The 27269-nt window shown below is 39.8% G+C and overlaps 1 protein-coding gene and 1 pseudogene across 11 annotated transcripts in view; one reads left to right on the plus strand and one right to left on the minus strand.

The window, feature by feature from the left end:
- Window positions 1–27269, minus strand: part of LOC140519181 (uncharacterized) — a 110686-nt gene that overhangs the window by 68767 nt on the left and 14650 nt on the right. For 3 of the 11 annotated variants that reach the window (XM_072631979.1, XM_072631978.1, XM_072631980.1), the window contains 3 exons: window positions 20261–20387; window positions 19821–19916; window positions 12703–16171 (listed from right to left, as the gene is read on the minus strand). In XM_072631979.1, coding sequence (XP_072488080.1) covers window positions 14949–16171; window positions 19821–19916; window positions 20261–20387 — 1446 coding nt within the window. In that variant the 3' untranslated portion in view covers window positions 12703–14948. Of the gene's footprint in view, window positions 1–5436; window positions 5563–6707; window positions 7019–7319; window positions 7487–7523; window positions 16172–19820; window positions 19917–20260; window positions 20388–20854; window positions 21004–23889; window positions 25353–25618; window positions 25861–27269 lie in introns of those variants that run through there. The other 8 variants (XM_072631981.1, XM_072631984.1, XM_072631983.1 and 5 more) reach the window with 8 other exon arrangements.
- Window positions 25400–27039, plus strand: LOC140519187 (condensin-2 complex subunit H2 pseudogene; annotated as a pseudogene).

Below are 27269 nucleotides of genomic sequence, written 5' to 3' on the forward strand. Positions count from 1 at the left end.
TGCATTTGGCATTTAATATATATCTGATGAATTTAAATGAATCTACACCCTAATAATAACATGATTCCTATGAGTAAAAGAGAAACTGTTTTATAATAATCATTTATTGGAGAGTCCAAGAACTGTAGTGAAATGTGTGGATTGACTGCAAATGTTTGTATACACATGAGCTCACACTTATTTTTACAATAGAGAGGAGGTATAATGACATATGATAAGTGACTTCCGTATGTACCTTATGGAAACCTTTCTAATTTCAGTTACAACCAAATATAGATTCAGAAATTCATAACTAAAATAAGCTCTAGTAGATTTTAAAGTTATCCTTATTATTTCTCCAGCTACTGAAGCACCTTCCTTCAAGACTAAAAATCAACTAGTATTTCCTCTATGAAGCCTTCCATGACCCTACCCCTGTCTTACCCCCTTAAACCTAAAAAGAAAGTGATCTCTCCCCTCCTTGTTCTTCCTAAATCTTTCCTTTGCAACCAATCTCATTCCTTCTTGAATCAAAACTTTTGGTGTATTTCTCCTGTTACTCATTAGATTGTGAGCTCCTTGACAATAGGGCCTGTGTCCTATAAATCTTTGTTTCCCCCCAAGCCTCATCTAGAGTCTTGCACATGATTAAGTTTGCTGAATATGGTTAAGTTTGCTGAATTGCCCTTCTGAACTTTATCCTGCCAACTCAGTTCTACATTCTTCTGAATCATGTATTTTCATTATCTACCTTCCCCCACCATTTTCCATCCTTCCTTCCCCACAATGCCTGTTTCTACCTCTTCCTCTGAGAAGAGTAATCAGTCAACATTATATTGCCTCTAGAAAGGATATATCAATATCCATTTTTTCCATCTACATTTCTGACTTCCAGATCAAACCAAAACTCCATTTCCAGGCCACTACTCCCTTAAATGTGTTGTCTCAACTATCAGAATGTAAATTCCTTGAGGGCAGGGACTGTCTCACATTTGTACTTGTATCCCCAGTGCTTAGGACATAGTAAATGCTTAATAAACTTTTTTCATCTATTCATTCCTAGTGTTCTAACCAATAGTTTTCTTTGTACTTAACTTGAACCTAGTTATTAAAATGTGAATAGACTAGTCCCTAGTTGAAGGCATGTTGAAGGTATGAGGCTTAGTTTCTATGAGAATGACAATAGTACCTAGGCAATACATTCACATTTAACACTAATTTGGATAGGACAGTTGAGCTATTATAGATAAAATAGTATATATGTATATGTAAATACGTGTGTATATATGTGTGTATATATATGTAGATATGATAAAAATATAAATTTTCCCATTTTGAATATATTCTTGAATATAACTTTGCTACTCTTATATTTTAAATTATCCAGTTCCTATAGTTGGTATTTTCTAAAACTAATATGGCCATGCAACACTTTTGGATTTGCCATATATTGGTGGAATCCATACTTATTAAGGCAAAAGGAGTGGACAGACTGAAAAAAGTTTTGGACTGAAATAAAGGAAATTATGCTTGCTTTTCAATTTTCAAAAAATGGTAATGTGTTGGTAATTTGTGATATGAAATTATGTTCAATTTTTCTGAATGCTAAACATTTCTTACCAAACTTTCATTTATATTCTGGCAGGAAAATATAAGATTCTTGAAGGCAGAGACTGTTTTGTTTTTCTCTTTGTATTCACTGTGCCTTATATTGAGTTGACCCTTAACAAATGTTTATTGTTTGTTCATATCAATGAACAGTATAATTCAGGAAAGGTTTTTCTGTAAGTTTATGGTTGCAATCTTGATACAAGATCCTATACTCTAGGAGTGACCAATACAAATATTATGTATTTGCTTAGGAGTCAAAGAAAATAATTAAATTATTCATTATGTGGGTTTTAAGTTCCTAAAACCTGATTGCTTCTTGTTCCCAAATCAATCTAGAACACTTCTAAGCTTCCTTTTAACTCTAAATCTTATAACCTTAATAATTGAAAAATAAAATCTCTACTGTTTTTTTAGTTTTAAGTATACAGTAATTGATCATGAATAGATTTTCATCAATGTAACTATAATAATCTTTTCACTTGATAGTGATCCATACCAGATGAACCAATGAGCAGAATATGTGTCAGTAAGTCATTAAGGGTAAATAAGACTCTCAGGAAATGCAAGGAACTATGTAGCTTATTTTCTTCCAGAGCACTGAGAATTTGGATTCCCTCAGGTATGTAATATTTTAAGAGTGACTTAAGTAGGTATCATCATAGTTAATAAAAAGCCCATAAAAACTCAGAGTGTATATTAATTAAATGGGAGAAGCAGACCTAAGAATTTCATTTTCTTCTCTCAAGGAAAGTGAAAATATCAATTTTTCAGAACATACCAATCAACTCCCATCTTGGGTTTCTGAGACAGTCCTCACCACACCCTGAAACATTCCTGGACAGGTCACTATAAAGGCCACTTCATTAAGGACAGCAAAGGGACTATTTTTTGTATGAAAATTTTTTCATATAGGATAGATCAAATGGTAGCCTGAATGGGAAGTGGACCTCCCAGCTGCAACACTGCAACTCTACTAAACACAGACATTTTAACTAAACCAAATAACAATTAAAAAAAGAAAAGTCATAGTAAATAACCTCTTCTATACCAAGCTCATAAAAAAAATGAGACAGAAGTCTTGGGTCATCTGGAAAGGGGGCTACTAGCAAAATCAGTGCCAGTATCTAAACTAGCCTGCAAAACTATGTGCAGGGGGCAAAACTGTGGAAAGCTCCCATAAGAAAGCCCCAGGGTGTTCAGAAAGCTCCCAGGGTAGGGTTATTGGAAACACTAAGAAGTATCAATGATCATTGCGGTGTGCCTTTCAGACAACTGAGAAATGACTAGAAATCGTGGTATAAGAATGTAAGTGTGGATTCCACCAATATATGGCAAATCCAAAAGTGTTGCGTGACCATATTGGCTTTGGGAAATGCCAACTATAGGGAACTGGATAACTTAAAATATAAAAATAGCAAAGTTATATGCAAGCATCACTGCACTGTAAAAAATGATGAAAGAGGAGATTTCAGAGAATCCTGGGAAATATGAGTCAATTTTATGTGAAGTAAATAATAGAATGAAATGAGGAGAAAAACTCATATGAGGATGGCAACACTGTAAAAAAAAATTAAAAACTTAAGAACTCTGATCAAGGAAATGACTAACCATATCTCCAGAAGACTTATGATGAAGCATGCTACCTATATATTGACAGAGTAGGGATGAACTCAAGGTACAGAAAGAGGTATACATTTTTTGTACAAGGTCAGTGTGGATTCATTTTGCTTGAAAATATTTGTTACACACATACACACACAAACAAAAAGAGGTTGAAGGAGGGGTTTAGTGATGTACCCAAAAGCAACATGAAATGTTATTTCATAGTGTATTTAGTCATCATGTATTACAGTACTAAAAATAAATATTTTATTGGATTGTGAGCTTCTTGAAGATAGGGACCATCTTTTGCCTCTTTTTGTATTCTCAATGCTAAGCATAGTGCCTGGCACATAGTAGGTACTTAATAAATATTTATTAACTGACAACAAAAGAAAAGAAAATATTTGTTACAAGGGCATTTCCCCCCTTTCTCTAGGTTCTTAATTGGAGGGGGGGTATTTAAGGGAGAGAAGAGAGGTTAGAATGGTGAAACAAAATAAAAGGGCCAATGAAACATTTTTTAAAATGTACGGAAGGAACAAAAAGATGTTCAGAAAGAAGCACAAACAAGACAGCTTTGTAAGTGATGTGAAATTGTTATAAACTTTTTAAAAAAGTGACATGAAATGAAAGTTCATGGTTTCATATACAGTCCCCTTTTGGTGTGCTGTTATGTGTGTGTAAATGCTTTTTGTTAAGTTCAAAATAAAAAAAAATCCATATAGGAAACATATCAATGGTTATTTATCTACTATGGGGCCAGATCTTAAATAGCCAGATAGTCATATTAACTTTTACACTCTAGGTCATCATTTTGCCACTTGTTGAAGGTGGACACTCAAACACAGCTGTCATCTTACCTATGCTATAATCAATTCAAACAATTAAATATTCCCAACTCCCTCTGAGAAAATTAAAAAATACTCAAGATGGTGTTTAAGACCTCAAACAATATAGCTCTACCCTACAGAGCTAACCTGTTGCCTTGTTGTTGAGTTGTTTTCAGTTTTGTCTGATTCATCATGACACCATTTGGGGTTTTCTTGGCAAAGATACTGGAATGGTTTGCCATTTCCTTCTTCAGCTTATTTTATAGATGAGGAAACTGAGACAAATAGCTTTAAGGGACTTGTCCAAGTCACACAACTAGTAAGTGTCTAAGGTCAGATGTGAACTTAATAAGATGAGTTTTTCTGAATTCAGGTGCAGCACTCCCTCCACTGTGCCACCTAGATGCCCAAACTATTGCCTTGTATTTTCTAAAATGTGTTCTTTTCTAGACACCAGGCCAAACTCCACTGGTTCTCCTTTGCCACAATTTCCCTGAGTATTCCCCTCTTTCTTCCCTTTTCATTTCCCTTTGATGTGTTAGCTCCTTGAGGACAGGGATTGTCTTCCTTTTTGTTTGTATTTGTATCCCTGGAACTTAGCCTAATACCTGTATATATCAGGTGCTTAATAAACTGCTTGTGCTTATCTACCTGGCTCCTACAAAGGACTCACTAGAGTTCCAAGTCCTTTAACTAGGCGAGAGTTTCTCTCTCCCTGAAATGCCATTCTTTATTTAATCCTAGCTTTTTAAGAAAGTGCTTCTTGCCCATACTCTCCCCTCTCATCTTGGAATCTTTATGATACTTCTTATCTACACTATTTATTTTGGCCCTTACTCATATACCTTGTTGTATTAACTTTTATCTATGTTAAATATCTATGACTTATTTCTTGTACACATCTATTTTCCCCAATGAAAGTGCAAGGCCAGGGAAACTGGGTAGCACAGTAAATACAGCACTGACCCTGGAGTCAGGACATGAGTTCAAATGTGGCCTCAGACACTTGATACTTACTAGCTACGTGACCCTGGATAAGTTGCTTAACCCCAATTGCCTTGACAAAAAAACGTGCAAGGCTCTTGCACTTGAGGGCAAGGATTATGTCTTTTGCTTCTTTTTTTTCTTGCTCACAGGCTTGCAATATTGGGCACATGGTAGAATTGAATAACTTTATATATAGATGGATTCCTGGTGAGGAGGAGAGAGCCACTGTGGAATGGAACTATATAAGATGGACACATTTCCAGTCTCCAAGAACAGAACAACTGGTGCTCCCTTCTGGATAGGGCATATTCCTAGATTCAGGAAGAAAATGTTCTATCCTCAGACAGGAGATACCATTTGAGGGCACAGAAGGGTAGAGACAGAGTTAGAAGGGGGAAAAGACAGAAACCAACAATTTTCAACTCACCTGGAACCTGGCTGTAAGAAATTCAGAGGTCTTTCTTTGTTCCTTAATGTTTCCCTCTTGGATAAATGCATATTTCTGAGAAGATAGAACTGTGGAAGAGGAAAGAATCATGAGAGATTTTCTTGCCTTGTGATTCCCATACTCAATAGACTAGAAATCTTCATTGTGTAATTGGCTGTGACTTCTACACACCTTGTGGAGGAAAAGAGAAGTCAAATGGACCTCAGTAGTGTGTTTGTCCTTTCTTGCCAAAGAAGACCATGCCATCAGAGAAATAATGACATGACTTGCACTTGACTTTGTTTTGAGTGAGGGAGGGCTGTGCAGGTCACCAGTCTCACTTCTCCTCCAGAGCCATCTGAATCTAATGACCAGATATTCATCAGGATGACTGGAGGTGACCCAGGATGAGGCAATTGGGGTTAAGTGACTTGCCCAAGGTCACACAGCTAGTGAGTGTCAAGAGTCTGAGGTGAGATTTGAACTCAGGTCCTCCTGATTCCTGTACTGGTGCTCTATCCACTGCACCACCTAGCTGCCCTCCATATAGTATAGAGGATCAGAATGGATTCATGATATTGTCAGTCAATAATCCTTTATTAAATGTCCCCTATTTGTCATATACTGTGCTTAGTCCTAAGGATACAAAAAGAGGTAAAAGTCCTTGCCCTCAAGAAACACACCATCTAATACAGGAAACATCAGCAAATAAATATGTACAGACAAGATATGCACAAACTAATATGTGTGTGGCTAATGTCAGCTTGGGCTACATTCCATGCCTGTGGTCCTAGCAGGTTCTAGATATAATCATAGTCTCAGGCAGACAGCACTTCCAAGGTCAAGCAGATCAGATGGAACTCAGTTTGGAAAGCTTTTATAAATATGATATCCACTATCTTGCAGAGCATCCACTAAAGGCAAAATGTTTCACTATATACTTTTGTTTCGAGATTGATAGTCTCAGAAATTCCTATTCTTACTATCCCAGGCTTTGGTTCTTGACAATATTTTAAAACACGCTGCTTTTGGACCCTTTCCAGAATCATCATTTGGTGAATGCTGAGTAAGAGTGCAACGTGAGGTAAATTTTATTCCCATACAATGCCCCAATCCAGGAAGTATGGTACCTCCTCTAATGAACAAACTTTCTAAAAAGGTAATTCCAGATAAAAGAAAATTAATTTTTCAACAGGACAAAGTCCTAGCAACTGGTCTATAACCTTTTCTCTGGCCCAACCACATCTCTTCTCTGCTTCTTTAAGTCTCACCTTTCTCCCCAAACATTTGGGTCAGATCCTTGAAGGTCACACACTTCCTATTCTAGATATTCTTAAGTCACTCCAGCCAGGCAAGATGGTTATAAATGGATCAACTATTCAAGGACCAGCTCCCTCTTGAAGTTTGTGCCAAATGTCTAAGGCCAAATGGGTCTGCTTCTTTGTTCCCGAAGGCCTAAGGGTCTCAGAGGCAAAGTCACGTCATCTGAGATTTTCACTCAGGGCTGAAGTCTCTGTCTCTGCAGCAGGAACCCTTCCTCTGAAGCTCCAGGCTGGACAACTACAGACTCTATGCAGGACTGCTGTGGACACAGAGAGAAGATAAAATTAGCAGACCAGAAGCATCGGCCTCAAATTCCGACATAACATTGAAGAGACAGCCAGAGAGCCAGGCTAAGCAATGGGGTCATGATTTCATGAAATGTCTAACTTAATTCAGCAAACACTTAACACTTAATATACATGCAAGGCACTAGGGATGCCGGTACAAGAACGAGCCGGCCCCCGATCTCATGGAGGTTAGGTCATCTAAAGATGGAGGCCCTGATCTAACGGGCAGCGGCTGCGTTCAGGGCTCCGCGCTGTATACACAAGGTGGCCGACCTCCAGGTCTGGTCCCTCCACGGGCGGGAGGAAGCCCATCGGCAGGCACAAGATGCTGGCTGGAGTCCCACAACCCCAACAGCGTTAGTCTGTCACACACATCACTCTTCTAGCCTCCCCCCCTCCCTCGGTCCCGGGTCCCTCCCGGATCCGCCCAGCTCTGGCTCGGGGCGGGGTCAAGGATCGGGCCGGGTCATTAAATACCTGGCACTGGGACCCGGACTGACCTCAGATAAGGAACTGGTTCGGGGTGAAGAACCAATCATGGCGACGGGAGCGCGCGCGCATTCTCAGACGAGTCTCCGAAGTGCGCCTGCGCCTAGAGAACCCAAGGACTACAACTTCCAGAATGCCTGGGGCTCTTCGGCTTCGTTGCTATGAAGACTCTTTTCGAGAAGGCCCTAAGGATTGGTGGGGTCACGTCCTGGCTTTTCCTAGCTTGTGGAAAGACCACTCTGGTCTTCCTACCGAAGGCACAGCCAAGAGTTAAGCTTGGCATTATCCCTTAAATCAAGAGGAAGTGCGGGGAAGCGAATGGACTCTGCACCAATCAGAATGCAGCCTCTGTCCTCGCTCCACCTTTCGAGGACCTTGGTTCGTCTCCTTGGCAACCGAATCGGCTTCTTCCTTTTCCAGAACGGAAACGGAAATGGAATTATGACCCCGGGGCGGCGGGAAATTGCGTCTAGATGGGAACAAGTTGAGGAAACCAAATCCGTGGGGAGACTAGGCAAACGATGGAAGTACGCTTTTTGGGGGTGGGGTGAGGCCAAGAGGGTCCTTTAAGGAGCTTAAGGACCCAAGGAAACAAAATCTGATTCGGGGAAAGGAAACGAGGTCTGATCTGCTAGAGAGACTTGAGGGATAAGAGGGAACCCAAGACATCCAACTTCCAACCACTCTTCCTGATTTCCCAATAGGGCACCTCCACTGAGGGCAGTCGCCTCGTTTCCTAACAGCAGTCATTCTTTATTCTCTCTTGCCCGTGTCCACCTATAAAACTAGGTGCCAAGCCATTCTTGCCTCTATGACTTCTCTCACTTAAAGCCACTTTTCTTCACTCACAGCCCTCCTCACTTCTCACCTAGATACACCTTCCTAATCTGCCTCCCTCCTTTTGGTCTTTTCTGTAGCTACTGAAAAGATATTCCTAGAGCATAGCTCTGCAACTGAAAAACCCTTCATCAAGCACTTTTTGTTATTTAATCTGCCCAACGTTTCAGTCTGTTCCTTTCTTTATGACCCCATTTGGGGTTTTCTTGGCAAAGATACTAGAGTAGTCTGCCATTTCCTTCTCCAGCTGATTTTACATTTGAAGAAACTGAGGCAAACTGAGTTAGATGACTTGCCCAGGGTCACACAACTAGTAAGTATTTGAGACTATATTTGAACTCAAGAAGATAAGTCTTCCTGATTCCAAGGCCAATGTTGTATCTACTCTGCCACTTAGCTGCCCCCATTATTGCCTTAACACTTCTAAATAAAAAGTGCTCCTCAAACTGGCACCACCTTCTACAAAAAAAAAAAAGCCTTTTCAGACCTCCTTTAATGCTAGTGCCTTCCCTCTGTTAGCTCCAATTTATCCTGTAAATGTCAGCAGTAGATAGTTATTGTATGTTTTCTCACTCATTAGACTCTGAACTTCTTGAAAGCTAGGGACTGTTTGGTTTGGTTGTTTTTTAGCCTTTGTATCTCTGGTGCTTAGTACAATGCCTTGCACATAATAGGTCCTTAATAGAAGGGAATAAGCATTTATATAGCACCTGCTACAAATCAGACAAATACTTAAAAATAATCTCGCTTCTCACAACTTTGCAATGTAGGTGCTCTTATGTCCATTTTACAGTTGAGGAAACTGAGGCAAACATGTTAAATGACTTCCCTGAAATCGCACAGCTAGTAATTGTCTAAGGCAGTATTTGAACTCAAGTCTTCCTGACTAGGCCCAGTGCCCTAAGCCTAGAGATGAATATATACCTGATATCCTTCATTGTTCTTTTTCCTGTTCCTCAAGGAGAAATTAAAATTTTTTTTGATTCTTTTTCTTTTGTCAACAAATATTTATGGGGTAGGTTAGTGTAATAACTCAGTTTTGTAACAATTTATAGTTACAAAGAGTCTTTATCTTTGGGTTTACTATCTCATTTGATCCTGACAATAGCACTATAATAGTGAAAATATTAATATATATGAGTATTACCCCTTTATAGAGTAAGAAACCAAAACTGAGGAGTCCACACACTTTGCTGGGATAGAAAGACTTGAACCCAGGTCTTTTGAGTCTGAATGCAACTAAATCACATCTACGCTAACTTATGGAGAATACAGTTATGAATTGGATAAGGCCTTTACAGCTAGCATTTACTGTATTTCACCATATTAAGTGTTGCAGATTTCATGCCAAATTTTTGCAAAACAGTGGGTGTGACAATTATGTGAAGCTTTGGTTGGTGGTATTACTTAAAAATCATTTATTGCTAAACTGTCTTTTCATGGTTTGTTTAGATTGTTTCAGTACTAACAGTATTATTACTTAACCCAACGAAGAGCCATAGATGCAAGGGATTTTCTTGATAAAAATACTGGAATGGTTTGCCATTTTCCTCTGCAGCTCATTTTATAGATGAGGAACTGAGGCAAACAGGGTTAAGTTGAAAATATTATTGAAATTATATTAAAAATATTAAACACAATATACATTCATACAAAGATGAAGGTCCCTAGCAACCATAACTAAAGATTACAGAATCTTCATTTTTATTCACATGTTGCTGAAGGAGCTGGAGGACATTACATCATGACCTCCCCTACCTCCATCTGTAATAATGCAAGTTAGGAAAAGGATACTTAGAGCTAACATGGACTTCATGTACCAACTGGGTCTACTACAAATATATTAATTCCTCTCAACTGAGCCCTCACTACAGTGAGACAGTCATTCCACTTCCTAATCAAGTCACTATCCCACTCTCCACAGCAGCTGTCCCAAGTTTTCTAGTCCCTTCTCAAACTTCCCATAGTACCCCTCCCCTGACCTCTTAGCTTTGGATATGATGCTTACATGAGATTGACACAGAGGTAACCAATTCTTGCCTGTGAGGGTTCAGATAAAACACTATCACACAAATCAACTTGGGAGCTATAAAGTCCCTTCAGTCCTACCCAAGTCTAACATTCCTTAAAGCTTCTGGCTCTGTTTGTATGTAAGGGGCTCCTGAACACTAGTAGTCAGGCTATTACCATACCCCACACCATGGGCCTAGTAGGGCCCCCCAATGCATGGGAGAATTTTCAGGCAGGACTCCAAAGGAAAGGCCATGATGGGAGCTGGTACCTATATGGGCCCTTTCAGCAACCTCTATGGTAGTTATTGTGGATAGGGTCAAATGGAAAGCTTTTGAACTGCCCAAACCATCCCAAGTAGTTAAGTGTCAAGTGATACCCAGTCTCAGGTGGAGGTGAAACCATTTGCTCTCAAGTGATGAAAATGTAGGCCAGAGTATTTTACTAAACCAACTTCCTTTGCAACAAACTGGTGTGGCCAGGAAGGTGGAGTCTAAGTTGTCATGCTCATTGTTGTCCCTGTCCTATCCATGCTTCCAGTGGGTTGTTGGTCGCATTAATGCCTTTTTTCTCTATTCCTATGTCTGAGAATATGGAGTAACACTTTGCTTTTATCTTCACTCTCCTTAAGTGCTACCTGGATTTGCCTCACTACCAGATTTTGATGTGCAGAGTCCTGAAAGCCTCTACTTGCCAAGGGTATTCATGTACCCACTGTACTGATGGTGTGATGTTGACTGGGTCAGACAAATCCACAGAAGCAAGAGGCCCTAGATAGGTGACTCATATGTAGGATTCTTCTCCTCCAGGGCTGCCTATAGTAGTGAAGGATCAAATCTAAGAAAAGCCACATTCCAGGCTGCCCAGTAAAGTGTTTGGGAATACAGTAGATAAGAACCTAGATGATTCTGGACACAATCTAGAACACCACCCAGGGGGACAATATTTTTGAAAATTCATTTGGTCCTTCACCTGTCCTAAACTGAAACTCCCTAAACTCCCATTTTAGGGCAAGATACTTGCTACTATTAATAAACAGCTCAGTCATCATGCTTCTGACTATCAGGAGTCAAGTGTCCCACTTCCCAGAAGCCATGGTCATGATGAATCAATGACAATGATTTTTACCCTTCCGTCTCTTCTATATCAGATCATTCCTGCAGGGAGTTCTTGATATTTTTTCCTTTATCTTTCTGGTTTAGTCCCCTCCCCTCCCTGGTGCTGCCTATACCAGGCTTTCCCCATTCCAGAGATTAAGATTGTCCAATAACAGTCCTATATCCTTTTAAGAGACAACAGGTCCTATAGAAGACCTTTAGTTTCTTGTCATAAGAGATGTGATAGGAGCAATATCTGTAAGAGTGACTGCAACATAGAATAAACTGACCCTGAGAGGTGTTTGACCCAGAGGGCAAAGGCTGATGTGGCTTCCTGGTCGCCTGCAGACTTGGTAGATGTTCTAACTAAGTCAATGCACCATGCTTTACCGACCAGGTACAATTCTGTGTGGAGATAAGGTGGATTACATCTACTTGAGACAAATGCTGTGTTCTTGTTGGATATCTTTTCCATGCTATGGCTATTAACTTACTCATATTTACTACTTTAAGTTCTCCAAGTGTCTCAGTTCATTCTCACCTTGAACCCAAAGCACCAGACTCATCTATCAATTTTGATGTGCTACATGGTTATGAGAGATATGCTTTCATAGTCTCTACCCACTTCTCCAGGTTGTCCCTATGTGGTTGGTCCCAACTAACAGGATATATAGCACTAGAAATGAGAATTCTTTAAGGGCCTGCCCAATCCCACCTTTCTCAGTTGGTAAGTGGGGAGCAAAAGGGCTAAGGTCAGTATCTTCTGGTGTTACTACAGTAAGATTAGTCATAGAGAATTTCAACCTATGGTTGACCATCAGTGGTCCATAGCCATGGGAAAGGTTTGCTTCTTTGATTTCTGATGATTTGCTTACCAAATTCCCAAATTATTTTCTCCCATTAGGTTTTACATTTTGTGACTCAAACACCTCTTGGCTGAAGCCCAAAATACTTAGATCCCCTGAGAGTTTACTTTGTCCTCTCATCCCATAGTCTCTATTCGTGTGCAATTTAAATGAAACAATCTATTTAAATGAATCTTCCTAGGTGCAGTAATCTTTAGGGTCTAGAACATCATACATCTCTGGGCCTGGATTCTAATGTTGCTCAAAGCATAACATCAGCTCTTGGACTCTGTAGAGTGCACCAACCAGGCTTGTGGCTCTTCAAACCTTTCATTATTATACTGCATTACAGAAATAGCAAAAAAATCAGGAAAAATAAAATTTTACACAATTACAGATTTAAATATAAATACAAACACAAATACGTGGAACATATAGCAATTATACCAACATATACTTCTCTCCCCAAGTAAATGAGTAGTGCCTTACAATCTATCATACCTCATATGGAATTCTCAAAAGTTCCTGGAAACAAGGAAAAAAAGAGGTTCTTTTGCAATCCACTTTTCTAAGACAACATGCACAATTATGGATTAGATTATAGAAAGTGAGGGAGATATATTCATGTGGGGAGGTAAAAGGATCATAGATTAGAGCTGAAAAGAACCTCAGAGATCAATTGTCTTACTCCTTTAAGGAAGAGGAAGACAAAGCTTAGAAACATAATGTAACTTGTTCAAGATCACCCAGTTAGTAAGCAGTGGATCAAGGATTTGAACTCCAAATCTACTGCTTTGTCCAATGCCCTACACTGCTTTTTTTTCCTTCATTTTGTGGATTCAGAATCATGATGGTGGCCTTTATATTTCATTACAATGTCAAAGCTTTGAGGGTTTTTTTTTATTGTGAATCTACAATATGTTAAGATACAAAAGAATGAAAAATTCAGTTCCAGCAAAGACTGGTTCATTGATTTGAAGGGCAGGTGTGCCCCAGTTGACATTAAAGTATAAGGTAAAGCTGTTAGTGATGATAAAATGAGAGATCCAAAACGGTAGGGACACTGTATTATCAAGCAGCAGAAAGCTCAACACAGTGATCTTTTCATTCCTGTGGGATAATTTAATTCCTCTATGGGGTAATTCATAGTAAGAAGATAAAAGTAACATATATCTCGCTCAGTCTCTCACAAAGCCATTTAGTGGCTTGACATCTCCCAAAACTTTATTTTTGTTTACCATAAGTGCCTATAAAATTTTTGTCAAAGGAAATCTGAATTTTGTGAAAGGGGGTTTTCTCTCATCATCTTATTTGCTACAATTCAAAGTAAGTCAGGAGGTTAGATGTGAATTTGATAGAATATATTCTCATCTATCATTAATTTTAGCTATGTTATTGAATTGCCCTGTTGAATTAAATTATATACTTTATAAAACTTGATATCAGTTATACCAATAAAATTTAATGACATATAATTTTTGTTCTCATTACTACAAAAAACTGATCAGGATGTTGATAGGAATGTGACACCTATTGTTCCTACATGAAAAGCTGATGTGAGTCATGTTAAACTTAAAACATTTCTTTCCAGTAACATAATCTATCATAATCATGAGTGCTGCCTTTATGTATTCATTTCTTTTGCTCTCAAAGACTGTGTTTTTTTTGGGGGGGGAAGAGGTGGGGGAGGAACATAGCAATTAGGATTAAGTGACTTGCCCAGTGTCATACTATTAGTAAGTCAAATTTGAACTCAGGTCCTTCTGACTCCAGGATTGGTGCTCTATCCACTGCGCCAGCTAGCTGCTCCCAAAGGCTATTTTCTTAAAAGCACTAATACTAATCAGGAAGCCTAGGTTCAAATACCTCATCTAATGCTCCTTAGCTGTGTGACCTTGGGAAGTTACTTACCCTTCTTGGGCCTATTACCTCATCTATAAAACAAAAGGGTTGGAAGAGGTGTTCTTTGAAGTCCCTTCCAGTTCTGTGATTTTACCACTGTGGGTAGTACTCCTTTTACTAACATACATAACCAACTTTCCATGCTTCAAGAGATTGCTTCATGAAGTGTACTTGTCTAAAGATGATTTTATTTTAAAAATAAATTTATTTCTGTATATTTAAAGATGACTTGGATATAAGTCCACTCCTTACTCACACCAATATAATTCTAGAGCTAAGGAAAGCAAGCCAATTCACTTAAAATCAGTACATCTAATGATCAACTTCTTTAACCCTATTAAGACTTGAACTTTACTTTTAGTTTTTATCACCAAAAACAATGCAAAAATGTTTAGAAGTCCCAAAACAAAAAATCAGGTAAAAAAAATAAAACTATACCTAGCAATATAAAATACTTATAAAAACAGTCAAATTACTCTTAAATGAATTATTAATCAAACTGGTTTTAAGAGGAACTGCTATTGGATGAAAATCACTCATAAAAATTGGGGAATATACTATGGGAGAAAGATATACAGTGGGGAAAGAGATGGGGAAGAAGCAGCATATTTCTCATTTAAGTACACCAAACAAAATCATAGCTGGTGCAATATTAGGACCATAGGGTATTTGAACATGAGTTAAGTCCAAAAGAAACTTTTATATTTACTAAATTCCTAGGATTATTCTCCACTATGAAGTCTCAGATGTCTGACCAGGGCTGAACTGTGCCTGAAAGCATTCCCACATTGAATGCATTTGTAAGGTTTCTCTCCTGTATGGATTCTCTGATGTCGAGTAAGATGTACATGCAGGCTGAAGACTTTTCCACATTCATTACATTCATAAGGTTTCTCACCAGTATGAGTTCTGTAATGTTGGGTTAGGTCTGAACTTCGAATGAAGGCTTTTCCACATTCACTACATTCATAGGGTTTCTCTCCAGTATGAATCCTCTGGTGTTTATTAAGGGATGACCTATCACAAAATGCTTTTCTGCATTCACTACATTCATATGGTTTCTCTCCAGTATGAATTCTCTGGTGCTGAGTTAGATGTGTACTACATCTAAAGGCTTTCCCACATTCAATACATTTATAGGGCTTCTCTCCGGTATGAATTCTTTCATGCTGAGTACGGTCTGTACTCTGACTAAAAGTTTTCTCACATTCACTACATTTATAGGGTTTCTCTCCAGTATGAATTCTCTGATGTTGAGTAAGGTGTCCACGCAGTCTAAAGGCTCTCCCACATTCATTGCATTCATATGGTTTTTCCCCAGTGTGAATCCTTTTATGTCGAGTAAGACATATACTTTGGCTGAAAGCTTTTCCACATTCATTGCATTTATAAGGTTTCTCCCCAGTATGGATTCTCTGATGTTGTATAAGGAGAGTAGCCTTACTGAAAGCTTTTTCACAGTCACTACATTTATAGGGTTTCTCCCCAGTATGGACTCTCCAATGCTGTGTAAGGAGTGCACCTTTACTGAAAATTTTCCTACATTCCGTACATTCATAAGACTTCGGTACACAGACTTTCTGATGGCTAATTAGGTCTGAATCACATTCAAAAGTTTTTCCATATATATCATATTCATGGTACCTCTCTCTAGTGGGAACACTCTGTTCCATAATAAAGACTGAGTCTAGATTAAACTGATTACATTCAGGGGCTTTCTTCTCAGGTAGGATTTTATTCTGGGCAACTCTTGTTTGTTTTAGATACCTCTCATGTATTTCTTGTGGGACCCCAAGCTGGTCTTCATATGTCCTAGTTTCACTTGGCTTAGAATGCCATATACTATCCCTTGGTAATCTTTCCACTGTTACCTTCTGGGATGATTTCTCTTCAGAAATGTCTTGCTTTGCAGCTGACTTCTTGGTTTCTGATCTGATCTCCCAGTCTGAAAAAAAAAGTAAGAAAAATCTAACTTTATACTGTGGCTTAGGCTATGAGAAAGGAATCACTAAAGTGAGAAAAGGAGAACAAATACAGTAATTCTGAGTACAGTGCTCTGACAAGGTTCAAATATGGCCCTGCAGGCTGGGGAAAGGATGGAAAAAGGAAGAAAGGGACAGTGATAAGAGGATAACCTTTTCTCCTCTGAGGTTCATTCAACTTATATTTATTACCCAATGAAGATTCTGGTAACTATTATCTACCAACCTCGAAAACACTCTCCTTCCTCCTTCAGTGAGTTCAGTACCTGGTTCACAGTTTCTCTTCCACAGCTCCCACCTTGATACTCAGGGACTTCAACATATACACTGATAGTCCCTCAGGCACTGTAACCCAGTTCTTAGACTTACTAAATTGTCATGATCTCCTCCTTCACTTCAATTCAACTACATAGAGATGGTCAGACCCTCAATCTTGCCATTATCTACAAGTACTCTCCTTCCATGTATCCCGAAACTCCTTTATCAGATCATAATCTTTTATTATTATATCTTTCCCTCTGTCTCATGACCCTTAATCCTGTCTTTCATCCTCACTCTAATTTCTGTCTAACCCTCATGTTCTTTCCCAGGTCATCACCTCTCCACAAGTTCCAGTTCAAATGTACACTAGCCTCCCCTTCTAGAGTCCCTTGCCCCTTTATCAATCTTTTCCTTCCAAACCCCATTTGGATTACTTAGACTATTCTCATTATTCCTGCCTTGTTCCTATTCATGGGCTCCTGAATAAAACCAGAGAAAATCATAAGATTGTGCTTGACTGGGTCTAATAAAAATTTGTTTTATAATTTGACCTGGCCCTTACCCCTCACTGAAGCAAAGCAAGTCTTTTACATGTCCTTAAATCAATTCACTTCCACTCAGTAGAGCAGCTTTCCCAAACCTTTTCATCCTTCCTCAAACCTTACATAACTCCCCATGAACTCACCCTATCAGCTGAGAAACTTGCCATTTCACTGAAAAAACAGGCCACTTGTCAAAAATCTCTCTTATCCTCTCTGCCTCAATATCATGTCACCAAGTACCTTCCACCACTTTTTCCTCTTTCACCCCCATTATACATGAAGATGTAGCCCTTCCTTTGCTAAGGCAAATCTCTCTCTATCCACTAGTGATCCTATTCCTTCCCACCTTCACTAGCAGATTGCTCTGTCTTCCCCTCTCTCTTACTAATCTTCAATCTCTCTTTGATAATCAGCTATTTTCTTGGTGCCTACAAATATATGTCTCTCCATCCTTAAAAAGCTGTTGATTTGTCCATCCCCAATAGCTATATTTCTTCACCCTTTCATGGCCACATATCCTTGAAAGGATGTCTATAATGGGTGCCTTTACTTCCTTTCCTCTTACTCTCTTCTTAACTCTGCAGTCTGGCTTCTGACCACATCATATAGCTGAAATTGCTCTTTCCAGTGATCACTTCATTGTCAAACTCATGGACTTTTCTGAGTCCTCAGCCTTACTGATCTATCTGCTTGGTTTTTAAAGCCCTTTATAACTGCAATGTTAATAGAATGGGAAGATCTTTCTCACCCATTAATAGGCCTGTGTTACCTGCTTTCAGCTTGGGCCCACCTGACTGTTGTGATGGAACCTGAGTCACACAATCATATGAAGCCTATAGTGGGAGGAGCTTGCCAAACGGGTGGAGCAGGAAGTGAGAGAGAGGCAGAGATGGGAGAGAGCAAGGAAGAGCTGAGGCAGAGCAGGTAGGGTGAGTGAAAGAGGGAGGAATTTTGCCTAGGGGAGCTTGTTTGTTGAGGAAGCCTAATGGAGGGAAGGCTTGGGGTTGGTGGTGCTCCCTGGATTGGTGATATATATAAATTTGTTACCATGGTGGATTTGGATTTCTGGTATCTGAATAAATATCTTGGTTTCATCTCTGAGGAAGAGAGTTATGGAAATAAGCATGCATATTCACAGTGGCTGCTATGGGTATCGCATTGGCGTTACAATAACCTAGACCTCTCCTGCCTTTCTAGCTTTTTTATATCTTACTCATATGATCTAGTGACAGCACTGTGACTACTGGTCCTTGTACAAGACACCTTATATCCCAACTGTGTGCATTTTCATTGACTGTCCCCCATACCTGGTACTATTGCTTCTGTCTCTGCCTCCTAGTTTTCCTTGGCTTCCTTCAAGTCTCAGGTAAAATCTCTTTCTGCAAGAAACTTTTCCCAGTCCCTCTTAAGCAAGTGCCTTCTGAGATTATCTCCAATTTATCCTGTATATATCTTATTCCTACACAATTGTTTGCATATTTTTTCCCCATTTGGATTGAGCTCCTTGAGGATAGAGACTGTTTTTGCCCTTCTTTGTGTCCCCAGCACTTAGCACAGTACCTGGCACATTGGAGGTATTTAAAAATATTTGTTATGAATATAGGGATAATCAAAACACATTTTTTGAGGGAAGTGTTGCACCTATGCCATTGACTTTGTCTCATGGAAACCTATGAAACTGTTTTATCCAAGATATTTTTTGCCTGATATGTAACAATCCCTATCTTATAATTGATAACCTATAAACTGTTACTCCAAGGTGTTCTTTAGTATTGTATGTGCTAATGTCTTCATGGGATCTTGGGAAAGCTGGGAGTATTGGACAACTTTTCTGTAGCATTTTGCCCCTCCTCTTTCTGGAGCCCAAAATGCTAGAGCAGAGACACCAGTAGTCTTGTTCAATCAAGGAACTTCTGTGCACCTTAAAAAGAGACTTCATGGAGGCACTTAACTGCAAAATGTCAAAAGCTCTAAATTCTACTCTGAATGCTGGGGAGGAATATCCCTGCAATCATTTATCAGTCTAGCTCTGACTTTTAAAGTCTTTGTTCTCCTGGATCTCTTTTCCAGCTTTTGACATTACTGACCTCCACTTTCTAATGGATTCTTTCTTTTTCCTCAGGTTTAGGGGCACCACATAATCCTGGTTTTTGTCTTACATTTGTAATCATCTCTTTCTCATCTTCTCTCTCGTTGGTGTGAGCATTCCACTCTTTGGCTCTCTTCTTTCCCTACAATCTTTCACTTGGCAATCTAATTGGCTATCTAAATTCCCACTGCCTTAACTCCTCTTCTTGCTCTCACATCTCTATCTCTAGTTCTTATCTCCCTTCAGAGCTCAAGATCCAAGTACCCAAAGGACACTCCCATCAGAACTTCAAACTGAACATAACCAAAAACTGAACTCTATCTTCCTGTCATGCCCCTAAACTGTTCTTCTTAACCTGATTACTTGCTAATGCTCTTCTCCATAACTAATTTGTATTAACTTTGTGTTTATTCTGTATAAATATATTGGGAAATACTGTCTTTCTCAATGGAATATAAGCGCCTTGAGGGTAGAGACTGTATAATTTTGTTTTCTTTGTATTCCCAGAATTTGAACTGTATGTCTTCTATGATTCTTTCAACTCTAAGATTACTTCAACACATTAGAGAATCAAATTAGTTCAACATATTTGAGATAGTTTATGCCAAATGACCTCATTCTTATCCACATGCCTAGATGGCTTCAAAAAATTACAAAAGCTAGACTACAATTCTTTTTGTTACTTAAAATGATTCTTCTGGTTGGGTCTTTGTCACTTACCTAGGAAGGCACCTCTTGGGATTTCTTTATCTATAATCCAAGGCTCTTCTCCTTGTTCCAACTGAGATATCAGATTTGGCTTATAAATTTGATGTCCTGCTCAAAGGGAAAAACAAAGAACTTAGGTGTTTGTACTGGGGTAAAAATTATTCCTGCATTAGATTCTATTTCCTTGTTCCTTGGTACTTCTGGAGGATGAAATAATGCAGCATTATGGACAGCACAACAAAACTATCTATTTTATACTCTAAGAAGTAAACTTCCACATGGAAAGAGGGAACAGGAACACTCTGTATTTGTGCCCAAAATGAATTGAGAATTTCTAATTGTTTAGTCCTAAGTCTCTAAACAGATAAATGTTTTAGAGTGAGAAGTTTTATACCATTTAATGGCTGGGGAAAACAAAATAACCCTAAGTCACTTAGGAGAACCACACTTACCAACTGAGACCAGGTTTCTATAGTTCTCCAGCATTACATCCTTGTACAGATATCTCTGATCAGGGTCCAATTGTCCCCATTCTTCCTGGGTGAAGTCCACAGCCACATCCTTGAAGGACAATGATTCCTGAAATGCCAAAAACACTCCTGTTCAATCTGGCACCATTTATTGACATGACCTTTGAGAGAGTTGCTAGTGTCAGAAAAAGTGAACAGGACTGTATGTTCTGATAATTTTCAGAGATGTCTATATACCAAGTAAATTATTTACTCATTCATACTATGTGGACAACACCATTCCTGACTAAATAGGAGGTTCAAAAGAGGAAAGACAGTCAATGTCCTTGATAAGGATATGGTTTTGCCAGAGAGGAAAGAAGATGTGGCACAACTGGAGTATGTTAAAGTGTTAAGTCATGAAGATACAGAAAGTAAGTGCACATGATCCAGAATAAAAGGGGACACATCTAGGTAAGGGAAGCAAGCAAAGAACTGAGAATTATAGAACCTTGAAGTCTGAAAGGGTCATGAAAGCTATCTGATCCTTTCCAGTGGATGAATACTTATTCTCGACAACCTCTCTAATCTACTGACCATGTGAAATCAGTTAATCTCAGTTTGAAGACATTAAAGGAGTAACTCCATAAAGCTGCCCAATCCATTTTCAAGTGTTCAGGTCTTCTTACTTCTGAGCTGCAATCTGTCTCCTTTAAATTCCTATCTACTGTTCCTAATTCTTCCATCTGAAACAAAAAGAATCAATCACATTCATAACTTATGTTATAGTCCTTCCAACTGTTTGAAGGTAGCTGTTATGTCTTTTCTAAATCTTTTTTCCAGGCTAAACACTCCCAGTTCAGACAATCATTTCTCATATGACATTTCTTTGCTTTCCTTTAAATGTCATATATATGTGTCAATGGCATCATTAAAATGTGGCACAAAAATATAATACCTCACTGTAAATATGGTTGAGTCAATCCATAACAAAGCAAGTCTTTCATCTCACTTGTTCTGTATACTACAGTTCTATTAATGAAACCTGATGCTGCAACTGCTATTTGGAGGAGGAGGGTAGCAATATCATATTACCTCAAAAAAAGCTTAATACAGTAAGTTAGGATGGCCACTTAAGCAATATGATATTGGAGATAATCAATGTACCCACAAAGTGGGGCAGGTATGTGTTTTCAGACTGCAATGGCTGTAGTAGCACAAAGTCCTGGTTTGGGCCATAACACTATGTATGTATCTTCTGAGATCAAGTCTTCAAGGCCTTCCAAGAATTTACATTAATCTATGTTAGCAGTGGATGTCTTGCTCAAAGAATCTCTAGGGTAGAGTACAATAAATGCTAGCAAGCAAAATTGACCCACTAAGCTTTTTTCATCTAAATATCAAATAAACAAAAGGGGTAGGGGTTATGTAATTCTTATTCATGGAAGTACTTTATCTGAGACTTATATACGTACCATCTGAGATTCTATTTTTGTTCATGCTCAAGAAAAGAAATTGTATCCTTTTATTTATTGAGAATTGCTGTCTATAGCTGGTATTCATAACACATCTTAGAAAGGGTCCAGGGTCAAAGTCCATACAAAGTTGGACTTTTGTGGGGAAGGTAGGGCATTTATAACCTTAACTGGATTAGGGCTTCATACAAGTAGAAGAGAGTTATACATATATATATATGTGTGTGTGTGTCTGTATACACATATGAATGTGTATGTATATATATGTGTGTGCATGTGTGTATACACATACACATACACACATGAATTACAGGCATTTTGCTTGCCAACTAGCGCCATCTGGGTTGACCAAGGCAACAATGATATTCAAATATTTAAAGAATAACATGACGACAAACCTCCTGGCCTTACTCATAGCAACTATGTTAGATAGGTAAGACTTCAGGTCTACAATATAGATATTTAACATAAATATTCTATTGCTTTGGTGTTTATAACATTCAGATATTCAATTTGTCCAATGGGGGAGTTTAACCCAGGATTTCTCTCTTGTCTTTGGGATTAAAGAATCATATATTTAGAGATTGAAGGAACCACAAAGGCTATGCATTTTATAAATGAAGAAACTGAGGCCCAGAAAAGTTAAGTAACATGCCTAAGGTCACCAAAGTAATAAGCATCAGAGAGGGGATTTGAACCCTGGTCCTTTAACTCTGATGTCAATGCTTTTTCTACTGTACCACCTAGATTGCCTAGGGCTAATCATTGGAGTTCACTCAGTTGATACTGGTATTCTCCTACTAAGAATATTTTATGATAGCAGGTTAAACCGTTTCAATAAATGGGTAAACCACAACGTTTCAAAAGATCATTCACTGAGCACTGCCATGATTCCAGGAGCTTATCCTTGTCAATATCTGGTGAATCAAAGCTGAATGCATTTCTAGAGACAAGGGAGATGGCATGTATTCTGGATGCTCAGGAATTACTCAGTGAATGGCTGTCTGAGGGAGAGACCATCAGCCTTGTACAAGAGCATCAACACTGCAATGGTATATGGGTGGCAGATTGCTTGTTCTACTGGAGCCCATCCCTGTAGCAGATAGTTTCTTAATACATTGTAAGGATATACTTCTTGTTTTATCATAGGGGGACATATTTTGAGATCCCTCATAAATGTTATTATCTGTGTCTATAGTAGGTGGAGAAAAGCACAAGGAATTCCATTTTTGTTTGTTTCTTTTATCATGACACTGCAATGTTGCCATTGGGAGCTCAGGGCACAGCATGATGCCTTATTAACAGGTCACCTGAGCTAACATGGTCTAAAAATCTTGATTTATCAGCATTCCTAGAATAGGATCAGGCTGTTATAGGGGTGCATATCAGTGGCATTAGACTAAAAGGATCTTGTGAAGGACCTGGATACTCTTGGCAGACTCAGGATTTTTCCTCATGACTCTAGTATCACAAAGAGCTAGACTTCAAAGGGATTTACTACTATTTCAGTCAAATCTGTGGTGATCACACCGAGTTTGTGGCAGTTAATTATTTCTTTCCATTGTGCCATAAGAAACTGTCTGAATCTCCCATTCACTCTACAGAAACCTTGTAGTTTTTGAAGGATGTGGTACAGGATACCGGTGCAAATAATATGAAGCCAAGAACCATGATTCACAGATGAATTTAGGAAACGCTTACAGAAGAAGGCAAGGGTACAGTTCTTACTTATGATAACACACTGTCCATAATCTAATGGATAGATGGAAAGAGAATATCAGAACATTCAGAAATTCCTGCAATGTTATATTCTACCCAATTGTAACATGTCTATCAACATTCTTTACTTCAGCTGGTATGACAAGAAAATGTACTGTACTCAGACTCTATATCCTTACCTCTCTTTGGTCAATGTGTCAAAGAACCATCCAAGGAATGCCCAGGCTGGTTAGGAAATCATCAACAGCCTGTTGCTCAAGCAATACATCGATACAGTTAAAGGAATGAAGCAGGTGACTAGTGCAGAACCAAGTTGTAGTCTGGCTATAACATATTTATTCTGATTCATCCTCTCTTAAATGCTTAAATATGTCCTCTGTACCTAGCATATTGGGCAGATGCTTTTCTACTATTCTCAGCTAAACCAATTTTACCTACCTAGGTTTTAATTTGGCTTTCTTCGGAGGGTAAAGCATCATTTGTAATCCTCTCCAATTCTTCCCACCCTACTCCCAAACGATAGAACAAGAAGTTAGCACATTTTTTTTGCTTCTAGTGTTGCTTTCAGACCATGACTCTGACTCTTCTCTTTTTGAAGTTCATGACATCTGTTTGCCACTTTCTCTCCCAACCATTTCAGATTCATGTATTGACCTCTAGGCTAGTCTTCAACTTTCTTTGATGACTTCAGCACCTAAATCTTCCCTCTACTCTATTCCCTGACATCATAATCATCAATGACCTCAACAGCTTTACTAATGACCTTCCCATGACTTAGAACACTCAATTCCTCGGCCTTCTCCATCTTGAATTTTATCTCGTGACTTAATTTTAACCACCTATCAAACTTGGTTATACCTTAAACCTTATTCCTGAGAAGTACTCACCAAGTTGTGAACTGGTCTTACCATTTTGGAAAACAATTCTAAAATGTGTAAGACAATTTATAAAATTTCATTCTTTTTGACTTAATGAACCCACCACTGGGTTTATAACCTCAAGGAAGTTACTGACTGCAAGAAAAGGCCTATCTATTAAAAACAAATGCTTATAAAAGCAATATTTGAAACAACAAAAGGTTGAAAACAAATTATGTGCCTAATGGCAGGGGGATGCTTAAACGAATTGGGGTATAAGAATGTAATTGAATATTATACTAAGCAACTATAAACTCAAAGAGACATAAGAACATGTGTGTGTGTGTGTGTGTGTATCTGAGACAAAAGATTCTGCAATGACTATAACTAGGTAAATAAAGACAACAATAAACAATAAAAACTTTTGGTCAAATAAAAGTGACAAAGTTTGTTTTAACCATAAAAGTATAAAGTTATATGTAGTATTGGTAATTTTGCCTGACTGTTTTCAAGAATGTACTTTGTGGCTGGATGGTATGTTTTTCCGGGTTTGCTTTCTGGGTCAAAAAAAAAGTGCCCCACTTCCAGGATCGTGAAATCTACAATTTCCTTCCACACCTGCAAACTTTCTCTCTCTGTCTTCAAAATGATATATAATACCTTTCCACTAAGCATAGGAAATTAGGAGTAGGCTCAGCTAATAAAATTCAAATAGCTGTGCAAAACTAGGGTATATATATCTATATATATCTATATATATATATATAATACACACACACACACACACACACACACACACACACATATATATATCAACTTCCATCATTATTTACTTCCTCATGCTGTATGTGGGCTCTAGAGAAGTACAAGCTATGACCAAGGGCTGGCAAACTATGGCTCATAGGCCAAATCTGGCCTGTTGACTGATTTTACATGGCTCATGAGCTAAAAATGAACTTTCATTTTATCTAAAAATATTTTTACATTTTAAAAATAAAACTTTTCAAAAATGGCGCCAGACTGAGCGGCCTCTGCAGTGGCCTGCGCAGAAAGCGGAGCCCGGACCGGGAGCCCTGGCAGCCTGCTCGTCCATGGAGGACATGGAGAGCTGTTTCACCCACCTTCTGCCGCCCATCCGCGACCTCACCAGGAACTGGGAGGTGCATGTGGTGGCACAGCTGGGCAAGTACCTGGAGGACCTGAACCAGATCTGCATTTCTTCTGATGAAGGCAAAACCACCATGAACTTCATTGAGGCTGCACTGCTGATCCAAGGGTGTGCCTGTGTCTATAGTAAGAAGGTGGAGTACCTCTACTCGCTGGTCTACCAGGCTCTGGATTTCATCTCAGGCAAAAAGTGGAACAAGCAGGCCATGTCTGTACAGCCAGATGGGCAGTGCTGATGACAGCTGCAGAACTCGCCCAGAACCTGAGGAGGAGTTCCTGTCCCTCGATGATCTCCCAGACTCCCAGGCAAACATAGACCTGAGGAATGACCAGTCTGCCAACGCTGTGCCCATCATTCCTTTGGTACCCATGGCCCTGGTGCCCCCTGATGAAGAGAAGAAAAGCAACCCACTCTATAGCCGCTATGGGGAGGTCCTAGCCAGCCGCAAGGACTTCAGGATGAACACCTCCACCCCCTTCTCCAACAGGGCCTTCCTGCTAGAGCCAGGAGGCCTGTCCTCAGTGGAGCAGAGACATCTGAGGACCCAGCAAGATGCTGAGATGCCTGAGGAGATGCCCGTGGACATCTCTGTTTGCATGTCCCCCGGCCACTGCCACCACCCTCTGCCCATCATGGCACCAGAAGGAGCCCCCAGATCCCTGGCAGAGCCTAGACCCCTTTGACTCCCTGGAGGGCAAGCCCTTCAAAAAAGGCAGCTCTTACTCTCTGCCACTGAATTTGAAGGAAACCATGTCTGGCAAACACAAGAGGAAGAGACCTCTACCATACTCCAGGGGTTTCATAAGTGGTACTTGGCTGCTTATAGTGCCTGTGGTAGCTCCCAGGAACCTCGGCACACAGGCCCCACATTTGCAGACCTGGAAGCCCTCTCCTGGAAGTGAGTCAAGGAGCAGGTGGATGTCCTTAGGAAGCTGTGGAAGGGTGAGATAGCAGAGCAGCAGCTGCTCAAGGCCCAGGAAGGACTGTGGGCCCTCCATGAAGAGAGGCAAGTGAAGGAGTCCCTGGAGGATCTGGGAGGAGGAGACAGCTTCTTGGAGCTGGAGGATGTGGAGCTTGAAGGGCTGCTGGAGGGCGTTCCAGAGCCGGAGGCCATCACCCCACTGAGCTAGGAGGAGCTGGTCCAGAGGAACGTGGAACTATTTATTGCCAACTCTCAGAAGTATGTGCACGAGATGAAGCTGTCTCAGTGCATCTGGGACTGGGAGGACACCATTGGGGCCCCTGCTCCAGATACAGGAGGAACATGTTCTTTTCGACATCCACAATTACGGGGACCAAGTGGTAGCAAGCTTTCAGAAGCTCAACAAGTGGTGTCCCTTTGCCAATCTGGTGGCTGGCAAGCCTGCCTTTGAGGTGTGCCACTCCATGCTGTCCTCCCTGTAGCTAGCCAATGACTACACGGTGGAGATTGCCTAGAAGCCAGGGCTCACTGAGGCCGTGGACACCACGTCCCTGAGGCTCCTCACCTGCCAGTGAGCCCACGAGCGCTTCCAGACATATACAACCCCCTCCATGGCCTTGCCCTGATTGTGTGTGTGTGTGTGTGTGTGTGTGTGTGTGTGTGTGTGTGTGTGTGTGTGTGTGTGTGTGTGACTGGGCTCCCCCTTACAGCTGGTTCTTTCCATGTTTTCTCCAAAATATGGCACCTGCCCCCCCTTGGCAACCCTGAAGCAGGGGTGGCAGGTGCTTAGATGATACTTGGGGGCCTGCCCTTCCTCACCCCTGGTGACCAGAGCCTGTGGCCACAGTAGGCAGTGTGGTCGCTCCCCCCA

The sequence above is a fragment of the Notamacropus eugenii genome, chromosome 1, assembly GCF_028372415.1.
Source record: "Notamacropus eugenii isolate mMacEug1 chromosome 1, mMacEug1.pri_v2, whole genome shotgun sequence".
NCBI classification, from domain to species: Eukaryota; Metazoa; Chordata; class Mammalia; order Diprotodontia; family Macropodidae; genus Notamacropus; species Notamacropus eugenii.